Source organism: Prionailurus viverrinus, chromosome B3 (genome assembly GCF_022837055.1).
Source record: "Prionailurus viverrinus isolate Anna chromosome B3, UM_Priviv_1.0, whole genome shotgun sequence".
In the NCBI taxonomy this organism is placed as follows: domain Eukaryota; kingdom Metazoa; phylum Chordata; class Mammalia; order Carnivora; family Felidae; genus Prionailurus; species Prionailurus viverrinus.
In genome coordinates, this window is record NC_062566.1 from 116,229,807 (window position 1) to 116,250,382 (window position 20,576).

General features: G+C 49.8%; 1 protein-coding gene across 2 annotated transcripts in view; it reads left to right on the forward strand.

Moving 5' to 3' along the window:
• Positions 1 to 320: 320 nt before the first annotated feature.
• FLVCR2 (FLVCR heme transporter 2) overlaps positions 321 to 20,576 on the forward strand; it is a 54,932-nt gene continuing 34,676 nt past the window's right edge. The window contains exon 1 of one of the 2 annotated variants that reach the window (XR_007153250.1): positions 321 to 1,440. Coding sequence is in view for 1 of the 2 variants with exons in the window: in XM_047863921.1 (XP_047719877.1) it covers positions 736 to 1,440 (705 nt within the window). In the remaining variant the exon portion in view is untranslated. The remainder of the gene's footprint in view (positions 1,441 to 20,576) is intronic. The other variant, XM_047863921.1, reaches the window with a different exon arrangement.

Here is a 20,576-nt window from a genome sequence, read left to right on the forward strand (position 1 = left end):
GGAGGCGCCGGGCATCGGTGCCCGCGCGCAGGGAATGGGGACAGGCGCGGAGGAGACTCTGTCTGTGGGGTCACCTCCGCAGAGTCGGTGTTTGTGTTCCTGCGGGCTCCCCTGGGAGGCGCAAATGCATTTGAGGGGCAGTGCGGGGGGGGGGGGGGGTTAACCCGGCGGTTTCCATGGCACCCGGGGCGTGGGGGAGGAATGCACCCCGCAAGCTGTGTCGAAACAACTGCGCAGCCGGACCAGCCCGGCTGGAGAAGGCTGGAGGGAGTGGGGGGGCAGGAGGGTGGGGGGAAGCCGGGCTGGACGGGGGTGGGGCGGTCACGTGCGCCCGAGGGGGCGGGGCCCCAAGCCGGCCCGGGAGCGGAACCGAGTTCCACCTAGAGGCTCCGTGCAAGGCGCGAACTTTTCCCCCGAGATTTGAGGGGCTAACCTTGGCCTGAACCCCTCGGGAGGACTCCAGGCACCCGTAGCCAGGACCGGACTGAGGTGTCCGCGGCCAGCCTGGGACAGCGGTCGGGGCTGAAGACACCCAGGAAAAGTGGGAGCAGAAGCCTGGGGGTGAGTGCAGGGAGAGCTCTGCTGGCAGCTTGTAGGAAGGCTCTGGTCTCCGTTTATTCCGGGGTGGGCCAGGGCAAGTGCCCCGACAGCTCGAAGGCGGCAGCCGAGGCCACTGTCCCTTAAGAGTGCTGGAGTCCTCAGCACCTGTCTAGGGCTTCAGCAGGGGCTGTGGTCATGGTGAATGAAGATCCCAACCAACAGGAGCAAAATGGCACGCCCGCGCAGGACCCCGCACTCCGGGTGGACCACAGCGCCTCGGGGCACCAGAGCGTGTCCACGCACCCGAGCGTGTCGATGCACCCGAGCGTGTCGGCCCACCCCAGTGTCTCCATCCACCCCGCCGTGTCGGCCCGCCCGAGCAGTTCGGCCCACCCCAGTATGCTGGCCCAGTCCGGTGGCTTGGCCCGCCCCAGTAGCTCGTGCCCCGAGGACCTTAGTGTGATCAAGGTGAGCAAGCGCCGTTGGGTGGTGGTCCTGCTGTTTAGCTGCTACTCCATGTGCAACGCCTTCCAGTGGATCCAGTACGGCTCCATCAATAACATCTTCATGCACTTCTACGGGGTCAGCGCCTTTGCCATCGACTGGCTGTCCATGTGCTACATGCTGACCTACATCCCTCTGCTGCTGCCCGTGGCCTGGCTGCTGGAGAAATTCGGCCTGCGCACCATCGCCCTCACCGGGTCCGCTCTCAACTGCCTGGGGGCCTGGGTGAAGTTGGGTAGCCTGAAGCCGCATCTCTTCCCGGTCACCGTGCTGGGCCAGATCATCTGCTCTGTGGCCCAGGTCTTCATCCTGGGCATGCCCTCCCGCATCGCTTCAGTCTGGTTCGGGGCCAATGAGGTGTCAACGGCCTGTTCCATAGCTGTCTTCGGCAATCAGGTGGGTTGAGTTGTTGGCCCGCGTTCAGAGGAACGGGCGTCGTATCATTGTGTGAGGCTCAGCGCGTTCAGAGTGTACCTGACTGCACCTAAGCCTGCGGGACACTGTCATTTTCTGACTTCAGCAGTGTTTGTGACTCTGGGTGACTTCGTGGCTGGGTGTGACCGCCGGTGGGAGTGAGTGATTGTGACTGGATGGCTGTGTGAGAGAAGTGCAGGGAAACAGAAAAGAAGGGGACCTTTGCTTTCACCAACAATGTCTCCTCCCCCAGCCGAAAGCATGCTTCTGGAACATACGCCTCCCCGACCCTGCCGGTCCACCAGCTTAGACCTGTGATTTCAGGAAAGCTGTTCTTTCTCAGGGAGCAGTCCATGGGTGTGTCAGATTGTTCTGGTATCACCAGAACTGGCAGATGTTTTCAGCCTGACGAACCCACTTTCCTAGAGTGCAGTATCTCCTGTAGCACGCAGGCTCTCCCAGAATGCTGCCCTGACGGTTGTTTGGCACTGTTCTTACCTTCGTTTATACACAGCTGAAGCCAGAACAGTGGGAACGATGCTTTGGGCCAAACTCCTGCCCTGGGGGGTTAAAGCCAAACCCAGCAGGGTGGAGTAGAAATCTTTCTCTGAATTTCTAAGGCCTAGAAAACCTTTTGGGAAAGGTGTGGAGAGCTCATATCTCAATCCCTTCTCTCACCTTCTTTGTAGAAGTTGGGATCCTGCTTTATCTGGACCTTTGCCTCTGGGTCTCACTTCTTCGCAGGCGGGCGCAGTCGTGGCTGTGACCAGTAACCCCTAGTTCTTATAGGATTTTTCCCTTACAGGAGGGTAAAGCTGGGGGATGAAGGTCATGACCTGTGAAGCCTCCCAAGGGTGAAATCTCCCTATTAGCAACAGAACACGATTCAGGCAAGGTCACTGCAATCTCAAACCCATTGTTTGGGGAGGGCAGGATTGCTAAGTGGGAGAAGGAAGACCTCAGGTCGCCTGGCGAGATCGGAGAACCCAGAATTTTTTTGTAAACCATAAAGCATAAACGAACAGGTTTTCAGGTGCCTTCTTACACACCTGTGAGGGAACTTAATACTAGATATATCTTTATAATTTAATGAAACTGTTTATTCATTCCCCACACGCACTCCCCACCGAGGTCAGGAAATGCGAAGAATTTTGCATTCAAAACCACTCTGACAGCATATATTTGTATCACGGAGGCATGTGTTTCATTTGATCTTTTGGGTTTCACCCTAAAAAAAATTATGAAAAACAGAATTGTTTATGCTTCCTCACGTAGAGATGACCGTGTCTGGTTCTTGGCGTGTGTTTTTACCTTTCTTTTTGAGGAAAGCAGGCTGAATGGAGGAGAAATATTATTAGAGTAACTTGAGCTTTGCTGCGTAGGAAAAAAGGCTCCACAAATTTGTCTAAACAGATTTAAAAATTTTTTTAATGTTTTTATTTATTTTTGAAGGAGAGAGGGAGACAGAGCATGAGGCGGGGAGGAGCAGAGAGAGAGGGAGACACAGAATCCAAAGCAGGCTCCAGGCTCTGAGCTGTCAGCACAGAGCCCGATGTGGGGCTCGAACTCACAAACTGTGAGATTATGACCTGAGCCAAAGTCGGACGCTTAATTGGCTGAGCCACCCAGGCGCTCCTGTCTAAACAGATTTTAAATGCTATTCCACAGAAGAATTCTTTGTGGCTTGCAAACCTCACACTGATCAGCAAACACCCGTGCCCTGGTAACTCTGACTTCTAGCACCTCTGACATGCTGCACACATGCACCAGCTCTGTTTGCATCACATTTGTTCATTCATTCATTCATTCATTCATTCAACAAGCATTCATCTGGTACCTGCCTTGTGCCTGACACTGTGCTAGGGCTGTAAAGATAATCCCTGTCTTTGCAAAGTTCCTGTACCAGATTTTAAAATTGCGCCAGGCACTAGGATTCCCATAAACAAATGAACAAACAAACAGACACCCGGACAGACCTACGCACGAAGGACTTATTTTCATTCTCCATGGGGTTTTTAATGTCTTCTTTGCCTAAATGCTTAGGAACAATTGAAGGGGAAGGAAAGGCGCTTTCTCATCTATTATTTAATTTTTCAATTCTGCGAGGTAGGTGGAATCGTCCCCGTTGTTACAGGTGAGGAAATTGAGACCCAGAAAGATGGAGCAAGCTTATCGAGGTCCCACAGCTCCTAAATGGTAAAAGGGAGATTTGAACGCAACTCCACCTCCAAAAGCCGGTGTCAGTAGGCCACTACCAACTTGTCATGTGGAAAAAGCATGTATTTAAAAAAAATTTTTTTAATGTTTATTTTTGAGAGAGAGAGAGAGAGAGAGAGAGAGAGAATGAGAGAGCGAGTGCACGCAAGTCGGGGAGGGGCAGAGAGAGAGGGAGACACAGAATCTGAAGCAGGCTCCAGGCTCGGAGCTGTCAGCACAGAGCCTGACGCAGGACTCAAATTCACCAACCGAGAGATCATGGCCTGAGCCAAAGTCGGACACTTAACGGACTGAGCCACCCAGGCGCCCCTAAAGCGTATATTTTTTTAAAGGGGGCCGGGCAGGATTGTGAGGTTCAAATCTTGCCCCTTGTGTCTGGTTGTTGGTGGTGATAAAGTATCCAGCAGTTTTCTCCAGGATCAGAGCCTCGAACCTGTTTTGGGTTTTGGAGTGCTTGGCATTAGCATCGCCTTCCCACCCACCCTATTCTGCCCCTTTGAGCCTAGCGGGAGGCACAAGAAGGTGGGCCTCTGGTCTTTAGGGGAGAAGAAACCAGGGAAGCCTCAGCTGGGGTGAGAGAGGGAAGGAGTCTTAGAACTGCAACCGAGCCTCTTCCCTTTGGCTCTGGCCACTGGCACAGGGGTAACAGCCTGGCATGTAGCAACACTTGTTCCATTGCTTCCAGGGAAATGATCCACGTGGGGTTTTGAGTCATGTGGACAACGTTATAGCGGAAGGGTTGGGCGAGAGCCCTGTCCTGGAGTCTGGTGCTAGCTTGGTGGCATTGGAAGAGAGAGAGATGTGGAGGCCGGAAGAGACCAAGTGAGCTCCAGCCCCGATGAGCCTACAGCGCTAAGATGGGAAGGGCCTTCCTCAAGGGCCCTTGGACAGCCGAGAGCACAGTGTCACCCAGAAGCGGAGTAGGAGAGAATGTTTGCTTTTTGAGTTAGGGTGCAGTAGTCTCCCCTTATCTGTGGTTTCACTTTCCGTGGTTTCAGTCACCTGTGGTCCGCCTGGAAACGGATGAGCCTCCTTCTGACTTATAGAAGGTCACCCGTCACCTAATACTGTGTCACAGTGCCACATCATCCACCTCACTCTGTCTCATCACTAGGCGTTTTATCAACCCACATCATCGTAAGAAGGGCGAGTACAGTACAAGAAGGTATTTTGAGAGAGAGAGAGGCGTCACTTACATAACTTTTATTACAGCATATTGTTAGAGTGGCTCAATTTTATTACTAGCTGTTGCTAATCTCGTCCTGTGCCTCATTTACAAATTAAACTTTATCATAGGTAGATAATGTGTAGAAAAAAACGTGGTGTGTATAGGGTTCAGGACCGGCCGTAGTTTCCGGCATCCAGTGGGGGTGGCTTGGGATGTTTCCCCTGTGGGTCAGGGTGGACTCCTGTATGCTAGCCTTCCAGAATCAGTTGTGCGGCAGCCGTGGCTGGTTGGGCTGTCGGACGTAGCCCTGGCCAATAGAAATATAGTGCGAGCCACGTGTACAACTAAATTTTCTACTAGCTACATTAAAAAATCGGTGAAATGTACATTTTTTAAAAAGTAGAAAGAGCAAAGGCACCTGGGTGGCTCATTCAGTCGAGTGCCAGACTTTGGCTCAGGTCATGATGATCTCACAGGTCGTGGGTTTCAGCCCCGCGGGCTCTCTGCTGTCAGTGCGGAGCCTGCTTCGGATCCTCTGTCTCCCTCTCTTTCTGCCCCTCCCCAGCCCACTCACACTCTTTCTCTCTCTCTCTCTCTGTCAAAAAAAGAAAGAAAGAAAGAAAAAGTGGAAAGAGCAGGTGAAACTAGTTTTAGTACTCTATTTCTTTAACCTGATATATCCAGAATATTCTTTCAACATATAATCAATATGATAAAATCACTAATAAGTTGTTTTACATTCCTTTCTCATACCCTTGGAAAATAGGCATGTATTCCACCCTTACAGCCCAGTCACATTTCCCAGGAATGATGACATGTGTTCCATAGACAGGTTGAACTTGCAGATCTGGAACAATGATGCTATTTAGGGGGTGGGAGGGGGCAGTTTTCCTTGACCCTTTTAGGGTCTCAAAATTAAACCGATGAAGACAGATTATCAGGAGAACATCATCCACGTTTGTTTAAAAAATTTTTTTTTAATGTTTATTTTTTTTGAGAGAGAGAGAGAGAGACAGAGTGTGAGCAGGGGAGGGGCAGAGAGAGAGAGAGAGGGAGACACCGAATCTGAAGCAGGCTCCAGGCTCTGAGCTGTCAGCACAGAGCCCGACGAGGGGCTCGAACTCACGAACCGTGAGATCATGACCTGAGCTGAAAGCAAGAGTCAGATGCTCAACTGACTGAGCCAGCCAGGCGCCTCCATCCGAATATATGATAAGTATTCCATGACATGGGAGCCTCCCCGAGAAAAGGAAGAAACAGTGCTGTGTACATTTATGCGAGGTTTGGTGAAAAGTGCACCATGGCGGAGGGAAATGCCAGGTCAGGAGTATGAAGTTAGTGTGGTGAACTGGGGGAGCTGAGCACGGCCTGCTTGTCAGGGTTCTCCTTGGCATCCCTTTGTCTTCAGAGGTAAGGGTGCTCCTTTGCCTGATATGGGAGTGGTAACTCTCACAGGAGGTTTTTAAGGCCTCTTCCAGGGAAGAAGGGAGAGGAGGAGGAGGTCAGAGTGACCTTCCTGCTTCTATTTCCTCAAACTCCTTCAGCCCAAAACATTCCAGGTGCCAGAATTCAGAGGACCCTGTCCTGAACCACATCATGTTTCAATATTTCAATACTGGAAATCAGATTCTAGCAGATAAAGATGGGCTCTAGGAAACTGAGGCCAGCCTCGAGGAAGTGGTATTTGCGGGACTGGCTAAAGGTGTGGTAATACTCGGAGAGGCCGGGTGTCTGACACCGGGTTCTGGTCCGTCTGACTCAGGGTCATGAGGTGGGTGGTCAACCTACTCCTGTTGCAAAATCATGGTCATTGGGGTGTGTTAAAGTCTAGGCTTATCACTCGGGATTTTCTTTTTCTTTTTTTAATTTTTTTAAAAGAAGTTCATTCATTTGGAGAGAGAGAGAGAGAGAGAGAGAGCGCACCAGCAGGGTAGGGTCAGTGGGGGAGAGAGAGAATCCCAAGCAGGCTCTGCCCTGATGCGGAGCTCGAACTCAAGGACCGTGAGATCATGACCTGAGCCGAAATCAAGAGTTGGACACTTAGCCGACTGAGCCACCCAGGTGTCTCCACTCTGGATTTTCTAACGTCAGAGGCGTTTCACGGTCTGAGTGAAGCTGGGGGAGGCGAAGGCAAACTCTTGTTTTCCGCTAGTGTTTGCTCTTGTTACTTAAAGCACGTGGAGAGCCTGCCCTCACGGCTGACCACTTCTGGGCCTCCCCTCATGCACCGGAAGACAGGAATAGACCAGGGCCGGGAAGACAGAGACAAGTGGTGACTGACTTGGGTGCGTCAGTGATGACTGATGGGATGGGGCCGGTGCCAACCCTCAAATGCTCCTGGGGGCCAGCCAGGTCTTAGAAATGTGATAGAGTCGAGATGAAATTAGGGTGTGGTGGGGTCACAGCAAACGTGAGAGTCCCCTCCCCGTCTACAGAGAGCAGCTGCTTCCCTCCCGCCAACTGTTGACAGACAAAGCGGGACCCAGCGTTACCCGATCTCACTTGGGGGTGGTGGTTGTTGAAGGAGAAACAAGATATCCAGATTTTTAGGTGAAGTCTGTTTTGTTGGTTTATTTGTTTTTATTCTGGTAAAAGAGACATCATGTATAGCATTTTAACTCTTCACGAGGGTACAATTCGGTGGCCTTAAACGCTTTCACGGTGTTATGTAAGCGTTACCGGGCTCTATACCCAAAACCTCTTCATCTCCCTCAACAACTCTGCACCCATCAAGTAGCTCCTCCAGTCCCCCTCCCTCCAGCCCAGAGTGACCTCTCTTCTGCTCTCTGTCTCTATGCATTTGCCTCTGCTAGGGACCTCATATAAGTGGAATCAGACAATATTTATCTTTCTGTGTCTGGCTTATGAAATCTTTTTTTTTTTTTTTTTAATGCTGATAACTAATGCGTAAGTGTGTGTTTAATTATATTCTATCTTTTGAAACTGTGGATCAGAGAAAACTTACAGTTTGGCGCCTGGGTGGCTCGGTCGGTTAAGCATCTGACTTCGGCTCAGGTCACAATCTCATGGTGTGTGAGTTTGAGCCCCCACGTCGGGCTCTGTGCTGACAGTTCAGAGCCTGGAGCCTGTGTCTCTCTCTCTGCCCCTCTCTCCAGTGCGTGCGCGCTCTGTCTCAAAAAGAAATAAACATTAAAAAACAAAAAACAACAAAACCACCAAACTTCCAGTTGGAGACTTCTAGGGAAGTGGATTCTAGTTTTCCTGTCAGTCGGAAAGTCCGCACCAAACATACGGGCTGGCAGAAATGAACTTGGGGTCTAGCAGCTCTGGGGAGGAAACCAGACCAGTGCTCCAAGCCAAAAATGGTGATCGCACCTCACCCAAGGGGCTGGATAAAAATCCAGAGGCCTGGGCCCCTATGAGGACTTCCTTAACTGGACTCTCTGGGGGCGGGGCCCGGGCTCCTGTCTTTTCACCTGGCTTCCCACGTGACGCTACTGATCAATTTTTGAAATCGCCAGGAGAGAGGAACAGCAGGCCATGGGAAGGCAGCCTCTTGCTCGCAGCCACGTTCTTGTCAGGGCAGACAGATTATGTGCTTGCTGTATGCAGTCTGGTGTGCAGGTGGGAGCAGCTGGGAGCTCAGCTGCCCATCCTTCAGATTGAGGGAAGAGACTGGGGCTGGGGGGTGGGGCTCGTAATTCAGATGCATTTAAGGTTTTGAACATATACTCCAACCCGGGGCGGGGGTGGGGGGTGGGGGGTGGGGGTGGGTGTTGAGGGCAGGCTCTGGTGGAATGTGAGGTGGAACCTGGCTGATGCACCCTATTCCTTTTGTTTCCTTGACCTTCGGTTCAGGGCACTGGAGAAGGTTCAGGTTGGCCTGGTCTGACTTGTATCTTGTCTTTGTTGCCTTGGTGGCATTGTCGCAGGAGCCTGGCAAGTCCGTGGAATCAAGTCTAAGTCTTAGGGTTAGCACGCTAAGACCCCTACTCCTCCCCATTTCTGTCCAGCTTGTCTCTTGTTCCCTCCCAGTCTGGTCTGTCTGCTGTGACCAGTGTGGCTCCTTGATTCTCTCCTTGGAGATACACTCACTGCTTGGGGAATAAGCCTTATGCCTCGAAGAGTGACATCAACGAGATGGTGGGTCAGGAAGCTTCAGACCCTAGCTCCCCCACAGAAAGGTTAAATAAACTAGAAACCAGCTAAAATAATTTCTCTATGGGAATTCTGGAGGTTCGTCAAAGATAGCAATCAGGCAAACACCCGACCAAGATAAAGCCACATTCAAACTGGTAGGACATTTCACGGCCTCTTTGCATACATTTTCCCTCCCTCTCCCCCCTTCCCATGCTGTGCTCCCAAGGACTAGTTCCTTTCTGCAAACTGAATTTGCCACACTGTAACCTAATTGTATTTTTGTGCACTAACAATGAACAATCCAAAAAGCAACTTAAGAAGACAATTCCACTTACAGGAGCATCAAAAACAGAACACCTAGGAATAAATTCGCCCAAGACCGCTGGAAGACTTAATATTGTTAAGATGGAAATACTACCAAAAACAAATCTCCAGAGTCCATGAGTTCCACATTAGAATCCCAATGATGTTATTTGCAGAAATAGAAAAATGGCTTCTAAAATTCATGTGGAAATTTAAGGGACACTGAATAGCTAAAACAATCTTGGAAAAGGACAACAAAATTGGAGGGGTCACATTTCTTGATTTTAAAACTGATAACAAAGCTGTACTAATCATGACAGTACGGTATTGGCAGAAGACATACATATAGACTGATGGAATAGAGAGCCCAGAAATAAACCCTCACATATGTGGTCAAATGATTTCAACAAGGATGCTAAGGCCAATGGAAACCATTTACTTAAAAAAAAAAAAAAAAGACTATTTTTTTAAATGTTTATTTGTATTTGAGAGAGAGAGACAGAGAGACAGAGAGACAGAGTGTGGGCAGGGGAGGGGCAGAGAAAGAGGGAGACAGAGAATCTGAAGCAGGCTCCAGGCTCCAAGCTGTCAGCACAGAGCCCGACACGGGGCTCAAACCCTCAAACCATTGAGATCATGACCTGAGCCGAAGTCCAAAGCTTAATCAACTGAGCTGGGCACCCAGGCGCTCCCCCCAAATACTATTTTTTTAGAGCACTTTTAGGTTTTCAGCAAAATTAAGTAGAAGGTACGGAGATTTCCCATGTACTCCCTACCCTCCACCTCCACCATGCATAGCCTCCCCCATTCTCAACATCCCCCACCAGAGCGTATATTTGTTAGAATTGTTGAGCCTACATTGACACATCATAATCACCAGTCTTTTCAATAAACAGTGTTGAGAAAACTATAAGCCACCGTGGCACATTTGTTACAATTGATGAACTTACACTGACACATCATTATCACTAGCCTTTTCAACAAATGGTGCTGGGAAAACTGTAAGACCGTTAGAAGAAAGCGTTGGGAAAAAGCTTACTGATGTTGGATTTGGTGATGATGGCAATGATTTCTTGGTTGTCATACTAAAAGCATGGGCAACAAAAGAAAAAAAATAGATTCAGTGGACGACATCGAAATAAAACACTTCTTTGCACCGGAGGACAGTATCAATAGAGTGAAAAAGTAACGCATGCAAAGGGAGAAAATATTTTCAAATCACGTATCTGATAAGGGGTTGATACCCAGAATATATAAAGAACTCCTACAGTTGAACAATAAAAGAAACAATCTCACTTAAAAATGAGCAAAGGACTTGAATAAATATTTCGCCAAAAAAAAAAAGACATACAAATAGTCAATAAGCATATAAAAAGATGCCCATCATCAGGGAAAGGCGAATTAACAGCACAACGAGATATCATCTCACACTCAGTAGGATGGCTACGAAAAAAGAAAAAAGAAGGAAACAAGTGTAGGCCAGGGTGTGGAGAAATTGGAGCCCTCGTGCATTGCTGATGGGGTGTAAAATGGTGTAGTCATATGGAAGACACAATGGCAGTTCCTTAAAAAATTAAAAATAGAATTACCATGTGATCTAGCAATTCTACTTTTGGGTGTTTACCCACAAGAATGGAAAGCAGAAGTTAAACAGTTATCTGTATGTCCCTGTTTATAGCAACATCAGTCACAATAGCCAAAAAGTGAAAGCAACCTGAGTGTCCATCTACACATGTGTTACGTGATGTACACATAAAATGAAATATTTTTCAGCCTTGAAAGGAGAGGAAATTCTGACACATGTCACACATGGATGAACCTGGAAAATGTGAAGTGAAATAAGGTAGTCCACCAAAGGAGAGATACTATACGATTCCGCTTATGTGAGGTATTGATGTGCCTCTTTTTTTCTGATGCCAGCCAGTTCTCCAATTTTCTAGCACCAGCTGGGTGTCCTACAATTCAGTTTAATTCTGACACCAACTACTTGGAGTTAATGCTGACCAACTCCACCAGCAAAGGCCTCAGTTCCACAAGACTGCCTCCACTGGAGATGCCATTGGAAAGTCCTGGTGGTGGCAGCCATATTTTTGACTGACCCGTTAGAAACTGAGGGTTCCCATGACCCCTACTCAAGTTCTATAATTTGCTAGAATGGCTCACAGAACTCAGGTAAACACTTTACTTACTGGTAAAGTAAGTAACTTACTTTATTTGTTTATTATAAAGGACCCAACTCAGGAACAGCCGGATGGAAAAGATGTGGGGGCCTCTCTAGGCATGCCACCCTCCCAGTACTGGTGTGACGAGTTCACTGACCAGGAAGCTCGCAGAATTTCCTCATTCATGTGTTTTTATAGAGCTCAAATTCCAGCTCCCTTCCCCACTTCAGAGGTTGGGTGGGGGGAGGATGGGGCTGAAAGTTCCCAAACTCTAATCCCACATTTTTCTGGAGATTATCTCATCCTAAAGCCATCCAAAGGCCTTACTCTAAGGCACCTCGATAGCAGAAATTCAGGTGTGATGGAAAGGAGTTCCTTACAAGGAACAAAAGATACTCTTTTCACTCAGGAAATTCCAAGGGCTTTTAGAGCTTTGTGGCAGGAGCCAGGGACAAAGATTAAATCTATTTTGATTCTACCACAAGTACAGGGAGTGCTCAATTTCATAGAAAGCAGGATGGTGGTTGCCAGGGGCTAGGGGAGCAGGGAATGGAGAGTTAGTGTTTGATGGGCACAGAGTTTCAGTTTGGGAAGATGAAAAATGTCCTGGAGGTGATGGTTGTACAGCCGTATGAATGTACTTAATGTCACTGAACCATACAGTTAAAAAAAGTGGTTAAAATGGGGGGGGGGGTGCCTTGGTGGCTCCCTCGGTTAAACGTCTGACCCCTGATTTTGGCTCAGGTCATGATCTCACGGTTCGTGAGTTTGAGCCCCATGTTAGGCTCTGCGCTGACAGTACAGGGCCTGCTTGGGATTCTCTCTCACCTCTCTCTGCCCCTCCCCTGCTCGTGCTCTCTTTCTCAAAATAAAAATAATAACAGTGGTTAAAATGGGGCCTCTGGGTGGCGCAGTCAAGCACCCAACTCTTGATCTCGGCTCAGGTCTTGATCTCAGGGTCATGAGTTCAAGACCCGGGTTGGGTTCCATGCCAGGCATGAAGACTACTGAAAGAAAGAAAGAAAGAAAGAAAGAAAGAAAGAAAGAAAGAAAGAAAGAAAGGAGAGAAGAAAGGAAGGAGGGAGGGAGGGAGGGAAGTGGCTAAAATGGTAAATTTTATGCTATGTGCGTTTTACCAGAAAAAAAAAAATCCACTGCTTGTGAGGTGTTTCCTTCTGGCTGGGTACCTGCTCACCTCCTACCATCAACTCATCAGTCTCTGTGCTTGGAGGAGTACATTCTGGGCCTTGTGTGTGCTTGCTAAGATCACTGGGATACTGGCCTTTGTCTTCTGGAGGTTTGTGTTTCCTCCTCTTCCTTATCTCGTCTCCTGTCCTTTTCCCTTCTTTCTCCTCCTCCTCTTTTGGCTAGATGGGAAACTTGTCAGAGGACTGGAAACGTGGCTAACACACCTCTCCTGTGTCTCAGAGCAGTGCTCCAGGCCTAACAGGTGCCTACAAATGGATGGACAAATTAATACACAGGGATTAAGGTGACTACGCAGTTGAGAGCTCAGGTCATTGGAGGAAGGGACTGTCCTACCTGGATTTGTCTTTCTGATGTGATTCAATCTTACTCCTTCAATGGAAAGAGCCATGACGTCCTTACTATGTCCCTTGAACTGTGCCAGACCCAGTGTGGTTGAGATCACCATCTTTAGCTCTGCTGTATACCCTTGGACAAATCCCTTAAGTTTTCTACGTTTTGACTTCTGTTATAAGCTGGAGATAATATTGGCTACTGCAGAAGGTCAAGGAAGGGATTAAAGGAGGCAAATGGAGGGCTCTTAGCTAGCAGAATTTTTCAGATAAGAAGTGCTAAATGAAGAAGAGATATTATCAGTATTGACATCAGTAAAGGCCATTTAAGAGCTGATTCTTTTTTTTTTTCTTGTGGTTTACTTATTTATTTATTTTGTGGGGTGGGATGGGCAGAGAGCGAGAGAGCGAGAGCGAGAGCGAGAGCGAGAGCGAGAGCGAGAGAGAGAGAGAGAGAATCCCAAGCAGGCTCCACGCTGTCAGCATGGAGCCTAACATAGGGCTCAAACTCATGAATGGTGAGATCATGACCCGAGCCAAAATCCAGAGCTGGATGCTTAACTGACTAAGCCCCCCGGGCGCCCCTAGATGCTGATTCTTAATGAGTGGACTGACCAGGAGTTGGGTGACTAGGGAGGGTGGGCCGTTCCAGGAAGTTTCCAGGCAGTATTGTGATGGAGACTTGTCCCACTTGAGAGCTGCTCAAACTAAAACTGTATATAGGTGTTGGGAGGTGGTGTTATTTTCCCAGCATGTGGTGATGACACCTGTTGTCTGTGATGAACACTTTGGAGTCTCTGGGGTGACCGGGATAGGGGCCAACCCCTACCCGCACAATCAGTCCTCAGTCTCACAAACTTAAGGTTCTACTGAAAGAAGTCGGATGTTCAGGCTTCTCAGGTAGACGCAGCTGTTTTCTACTGCCTGGTTCTTGATCTTTTTCCAGCCGTGCTGTTAACAGGATGTCCTCTCCTTGACTTCAGCTCCCCCCAACCCCCAACATCAAACAGCCCCATGTGGATTTCAGGATAAGGGTTGGAACCCCCTCAGGGAGGATAAAGAACCGTATGGTTAATGTGAAAGCTGGTGTTTCCTCTTCTCTCTTTGTTCCCTGTCTCCTGACTTCTCTGCAGCTCAGTCCCTGACCTTAACCCAGTGAAGCACTCCCTTCTCTCAATTCTGTGGGACTAAAAGCCTTTTTCTTTAACTGAGTCATTCAGAGGTGGGAGGGCTTCCTGCAGGGCTCCGGTGGTCCATCTCGATTCTTCTGCTCTCTGACCTCATTCCAGGCATCTTTCCTTTTTTTGTGCTGTGCGAAAACATGAGCTCAGCTTCTCAGCCCCACACGGTTCAAGATGAGGCCTTGCTCGGGCCCGCGGGCAGATAATAGTGCCATCTGTGTGTGCGGCAGGGGAGACGGGAGGCAGGCCTGGGCTTTGTTTGCTTACCATCTTCTTGGAATTAGACAGTGTGTCTCAGAACCTCATAATGGAGCAGTGTTTGCTTTGGCTCTTGTCTGCTCCTTCTCTACGGAGGAGGTAAACACAAGTTCCTTTCATTTCCTGGAGACCGATTTTGATTAGACGGCTCTGCTGGCTCCAGAGGGAGGGGCATGAAGGTGAAGCACAGTTGGGGGTTCCCCCCCCCTTCTCCCGTCCCCTGGAAATTCCTGCTTTCTGCCTAAAATGACTGTTGGCATGGCTTGGGCTGCTTTGATGGCTCTGGAGGCAGCTGTCCGTCCATGAGGCTATTTGTTGTGTCCATCTACTCAGAAATGTGGAAATGAGCAGCCGTGAGCCATCGTGTTAAGTCAGGGCCTATTCCAATGGGCTGTTTGTTTGGGGTGGTGACTGCCCCTTAAGCAATCTGTGCCTCCTCAGACCTTTGCCCTGGGCTTCCAGTTCAGTGCTGGACATGTTGGTGGAACCACTCGATGAGTTCATTCAGAGGAATATTTCTCCTCTACAAAGGAGCTTGGCAGGAATACAGATATCTCTCTCTCTTGCCAGTCCTGCCTAGGACACCTAAGGAAGACAGTAGCTGAGCACGGTCTCTTGACTTCTTTCCTTGAGGGCAGCGGAGATCCACCATGAAGTGTGTGGGCCGTGAACCTTAGCACCAGAACCACCCAGGGTGTTTGCTGAAAATGCAGATTCCTGGGCACCAGGGCAGACCCAAGGAATTAGCCTCTCTGGGCGGGGCTCAGGAATCTGTGTTCTTGATTCTCTGTCGGGGATTCTGCTGCCCACTCAAGTGTGAGAGCTCGTGGTGTGGAAGCCATGGAACCCGGACCCCAGAGCCCTGCTGGACGCTGTGTTTGGGGTCTCCAGCAGGGCACCTGCTCTCTGTGGGCATCAGCGTGGTTATCTATGGCAAGAAAACCTGCCTCACAGGGTTGCTACCAGAGTTATGTGAGGGAGGGTGTATGTGAAAGCCCTTGGAATCAAACAAGCCCTCCATACATGTGACTGAGCCCACACCTATCCTCTCTCTCCCTATCACACTTGGCGTCTGCAGCACTGTCTGAGGCATCTTTAGATGACAGCCACTTTCCTCATCTCTGCTGCTGTCCCTGAAGTTTTTGCCCGCAGGCCCGCCTCCCCGGCGTCATACGTGGGGAACTTCAGCAGCCCCCCCTGGGTCCACTCTCTCAGCCGGTGAGCTGGTTGGGGCCAGCGTCACACCCCTCCTGCATAGAGGTCAGCCCCCACAAGACCTAGCTCAGAGCACACGGGCCCGAAGAGGCCATGCCTGGGTGCACAGCAGCAACTGAAGATATCTAGATGGGAAGATGGAAGTCTGGGGCTCTGATTTTACACTTTAGCTGTGGGGCGTTATCTTCACCTTGTTGAAGGAAGATTCCAGAGGGCTTTCTGGGCTTATTGTCTATTAACACGCCAGCCGTGGCCTCAGGAGGGTGGGGGTGGGGGTGAGTGAAGAATGCAGCTTGACTTAACCCTCTTACTAATCTTTTCCACCTTTTATGTGTGACTAGGCCCCCTGAGAAAATCCCCTCCACTTGTATCCTCAGTTCCTGAACCTTTGAAGCAGGTCCTCAGAAAGAACAGCGGGTGGTTAAAGCCTCTCTCTTCCGGGCTGGCTGAGGGGGGTGTGAGGCTGGCTGAGGGGGGGCGTGACGGGTGAAGATCAGGGCTCTCTGGCTTCTGGAGCGACATCCTGTCCTCCAACCGTTCACCACCCTGCTTCCCTGCTTCCTGAGTGTCGCAGGAGTGTCACTGGCCCTGTCACCAAGAGACAATCTCAGCCTCTGGTCTGCTGGGTGGCCTTCAGGCAGGCACGTCGGTAACTTTCGCTCTATTCGTGGAGTAAGACCGTCCTCCTTGCTAGTGTTTGGTTTCGCAGGCTGTTGTGGGGGGAGATGAAGTTGTATTCCCAGAGCCCAGATCATCGGCTGGTCTGTTTAGAGGGACTTAAGGAGACATTGATATTCTCTCTTTCCAGTGGACTGCCTTCTGATTCACTGTCCAGAAGGAACTTTGCTAAGGGGTACAGGTAAGCGTGTTAGCCGTTTTATGATGTCCCAAACACGTGCCTCAGTCATAAAACAAACTCACTGCAGATGATCCCGTCAGGCCCTGGGTCATCTGGAGTCTCAGACCGCGTCTTCCTGGGACGTGTAGCTGTTTGGTGCCTTGTAGAGGCTCAGCGAGGTTCTATGGGAAGAGAGCAGGGCTGGGGATGGGGGCATCAGACATCCCAATGTTTACCTCACTGCTCTGTGACTTCGGCCCGTTACTTAAATCCAGGAAACGGAGAACACAACATGCCCACCATAGGGCTTCACCTGCACTTTGGGTTTCCTACCGTTGACCTTGCTGGGTTGCCTCGCTGCTTAGATTATGTGCTGGATGTGGAGGTGCCTTGAACACTGAAACATTGTGCACACATTGGCTTTTAACTGCCTCTAAGAAAAAAAGACCCTGGACTTGCCCCATGACCGTCGAGGAATAAAATGGCTTTCCTGGGCACAAATCAGGTGCTCTCTCTTTTGTGAGGCGCCATGTTGTTGGACTGTACGTGGCTTGAAGACCACAGCCTCCATTTGTACCCAGAGCTTGGCATTCTTGCCTTTAGAGCCAGCTCTTCATTTCAGAATAAGCTCTGGTCATTCTGGCTGTAGGAGCTTCTCCAGAACTTCCCCCTTTCTGGAGCATTTCTACTAACTTGAACCTCTTGAGCTGAGACATTCTGCGGCTCCAGGAGTCATGCAGAGCATCCTGATTCCTTTTGATTCCAAGAAGGGGCTTTTGTCGAGGGTTGGCCCAAAGCAGCTTTTCAGTCTGCGTGTACCTAGCATGGCTCCTTTCTTCAGTGCAGGTGAATAGCAGGGGAGGTGATGTGATTTTGGAGTGATGGCGAGGGGGGGGGGGGGTGTCCAGAGCTGATGGCCAAGAAAGAATTCTTGAGCTGTCTTAGGGGCAGAAAAAGGTGATTTTACTCAAGCACGGGGACAGGCTCAGTGGGCAGAAAGAGTTGCACCGAGGTTGTGAAGAGTGACTGATTATATGAGATTTTCTATCCTGTGGAGAGGAGGGTGATGTCAGGACTCTGAGAAATCGAGGTTTCTGGAGGTTGCCTTTTTTTCTTGTAAATCATTAAGATAGTTGCCAACTGATGGAGACTCGCTTCCGGCAAGACTCTGATCTTTACCGGTTAACCACTTGTTTTTCCCTTTCCTTTGTTCTGGGGCAGCCAGGAATGCCTGAGGAATGTCAGTCTCCCACCTGGGGGGAGGGGGTTGTTAGCTCGTGCTTTGTCCGCCGCTTGCCTTTGGCTCCCTCATCCCTGGCACCGCACAGAGCCCATTTGGTTCACGCCATCAGGAGACAGGGCCCAGAGTGAGAAGCTTTCTTCTGAGAGCCCGGTGGTCTTGGCCTTACCACATTTCCTCCCAGGCTCCTTACAGTTAGCTCGTGGCAGCGATCAGTGCTAACAGAGACTGTTGGGGCTTGGGCAGTTCTTGCAAAGATGTCGAAGATGTCGCCTTTTCTGTCTCCAAAGTTCCTCCGTCCCCTGAGGGTAGAGGGTACCCCGTTGTCTGTCCCAGGAGTGGCTAGCCCTGTATTTTCCTGCTGCTCCACAAAAATGCATGGCCTTTCCTACAGTGTCCCCACCCTGGGCCAGATCTCTGTCCCTCGCGAGTAACCCGCACACGCTCCCAGCCATCCTGTTTTTGTCTTTTTGAATTCTGCTTGTTCTGGATTGCATCCACACGGGTCCCCAGTTGACAGCAGGTGTTGTGACCCATGAGAGCCAGTGGATGAAGGCGCGCATCCTCTTGGCATGTCTTGGGTTAGTGGCCACACGCTCCGTTTATAGGGGCTCAGCACTCTTACCTACACAGCCCATAGCTCTTGGGAGCTATGGGGTTTTTGAGACAGTGCAGCACAACCTTTATTGTTTTTATTGAACGCATGTTTATTGAACATCTACTTTGCTCTAGGTGCCATTCTGAGTGCTGAGGATGAAGGAGAGATTTAAGGGAGGAGGGATGGAGTTCTAAGGGAGTAACTGATGGAGTGAGTAATAGTGGAAATGTCAGGCCAAGTGGGAGGGAGGTGACTTCAGAGCAGGATATTGGGAGATGTTTTTGTGTAAGTAGGTCCCTGAGTAACTCCCTAAATTACAGGGCCGGATCTGATGATGCTGCTCTCTTGGGGTGGTGTTCCATATGGGTGGCTAATAGTTTTCCTGCTGCAAGGCTTAGATTTCTTTCTCTTTCTAGATTTCTCCTTGGCATCACGAGGCAGGGTTAGTTCACTTAGGAAGTTGACTGCATGGACCCAGCCTGTCTGTTTCTGGAGGCACACCCTGAGGAAAGGAGCTGGATCTTTCCATGGCAACTCACAAAACAATAACTTTTCTAGGGCCTGCCTGTGAGTAATCACCTGGGTCTGAGTTTCACCCCTGAAAATCAGAAGGGGAGGGCTGTCACTAAGAAAGTCCAATCTGACTGAGGAGAAAATCCGGAAGGGTTAGAAACCTTTATTGTCACGGGAACTACTTTTAGGGGTGACAGCGTGTGACATCGCATGTGCTTTGGGCTGTTTTACCATCTGCACACAGGACAGTAGGATGTGTCCGTCGGCCGCTGTGTGGGGACGTCTGGGACAGAGTTGGTGCGACATGACCGAGCATTTGAATAGAGCTTTGCACGTTGTCTACTTCACATGTGAGACACTGGGAGAAAGCGGGGTCTGTGCTCTGCCACTTCGGGTGACCTGGTGGTTTGCGAGATGCCCCCTCGCTTTTCCTCTTTTGCAGCTGAGTCATGGGGAAGCTCTGTAAGCCTGTGGTCTTTGGCCATCAGTGCTGTCAACAAAGGGACCTTTGAGTGGTGAGGACAGTAGCGACCCGGGCTCTTAGTAAAAAGGGAAGCAGAGGAGGCTTCACGTCTGCCCTCACATAGAACTCAACTGACCCTTTACAGATCTCATCAGGAGGACAATTTCAAGAGGAACCCCACCCCTGAAAAGGAGGAGTGTGTGTACCCAGAGGCTTGTGGGTGGATGACTGAAAGCAGGCACAGATAGGAGGCTCAGCTAAAAAACAGAAATAAAGCCTTTTGTCAGCATCTCCCTTCCCCGGCTTTTTTTAAGAAAAAAAAAAAATATATATATATATATCTATTTCCCCGTAGAACTCAGACCCTTCCCCTAAACGTAGCATCTTCTCTGTTTACAGCCTAGGGTGCTTCTGCTCTTCAGCTACTTTGCACCCCCCCAAAGATGAGGAGGAAACCCAGCACCAAGGCTGTAGGTCAAGATCAAGGTATATTAGATAGCTTATAAGCTTGGTGATAGGAGCTCTTGTCTCCTCCCTTACTTTTTAATCTTTTTTTAAATGTTTATTTTTGAGAGAAAGAGAGAGACAGAGACAGAGTGGGAGCAAGCAGGGAAGGGGCAGAGAGAGAGAGAGGGAGACACAGAATCCAAAGTGGGCTCCAGGATCTGAGCTGTCAGCACAGGGCCCAGTGCGGGGCTCGAACTCACAAACCATGAGAACATAAGCTGAACTAACCATGTACCCCCTCCCTTACTTTTTAGTACTACCAGTTGGTGCTCAATAAATACCAGGTATAGGGGCGCCTGGGTGGCGCAGTCGGTTAAGCGTCCGACCAGCCAGGTCACGATCTCGCGGTCCGGGAGTTCGAGCCCCGCGTCAGGCTCTGGGCTGATGGCTCAGAGCCTGGAGCCTGCTTCCGATTCTGTGTCTCCCTCTCTCTCTGCCCCTCCCCCGTTCATGCTCTGTCTCTCTCTGTCCCAAAAATAAATAAACATTGAAAAAAAAAAATTAAAAAAAAAATAAATACCAGGTATAGATTTTTTTTTTAAATGTTTATTTTTGAGAGAGACGGTGAGCGGGGGAGGGGCAGAGGGAGGGGGGGCAGAGGATCTGAAGTGGGCTCTGAGCTGACACCACAGAGTCGGATGCCAGGCCCGAACTCATGAACCGTGAGATCATGACCTGAGCCGAAGTCGGATGCTCCACCGACTGAGCCACCCAGGTGCCCCCTGAGTGTAGGTTTGAGGGTGGGAAGTTGATTGGCCCATGTTCCAGTGGCCTCCATATCTAATCTTGAGAGCCCTAAATCTAAGATCTTCTCCA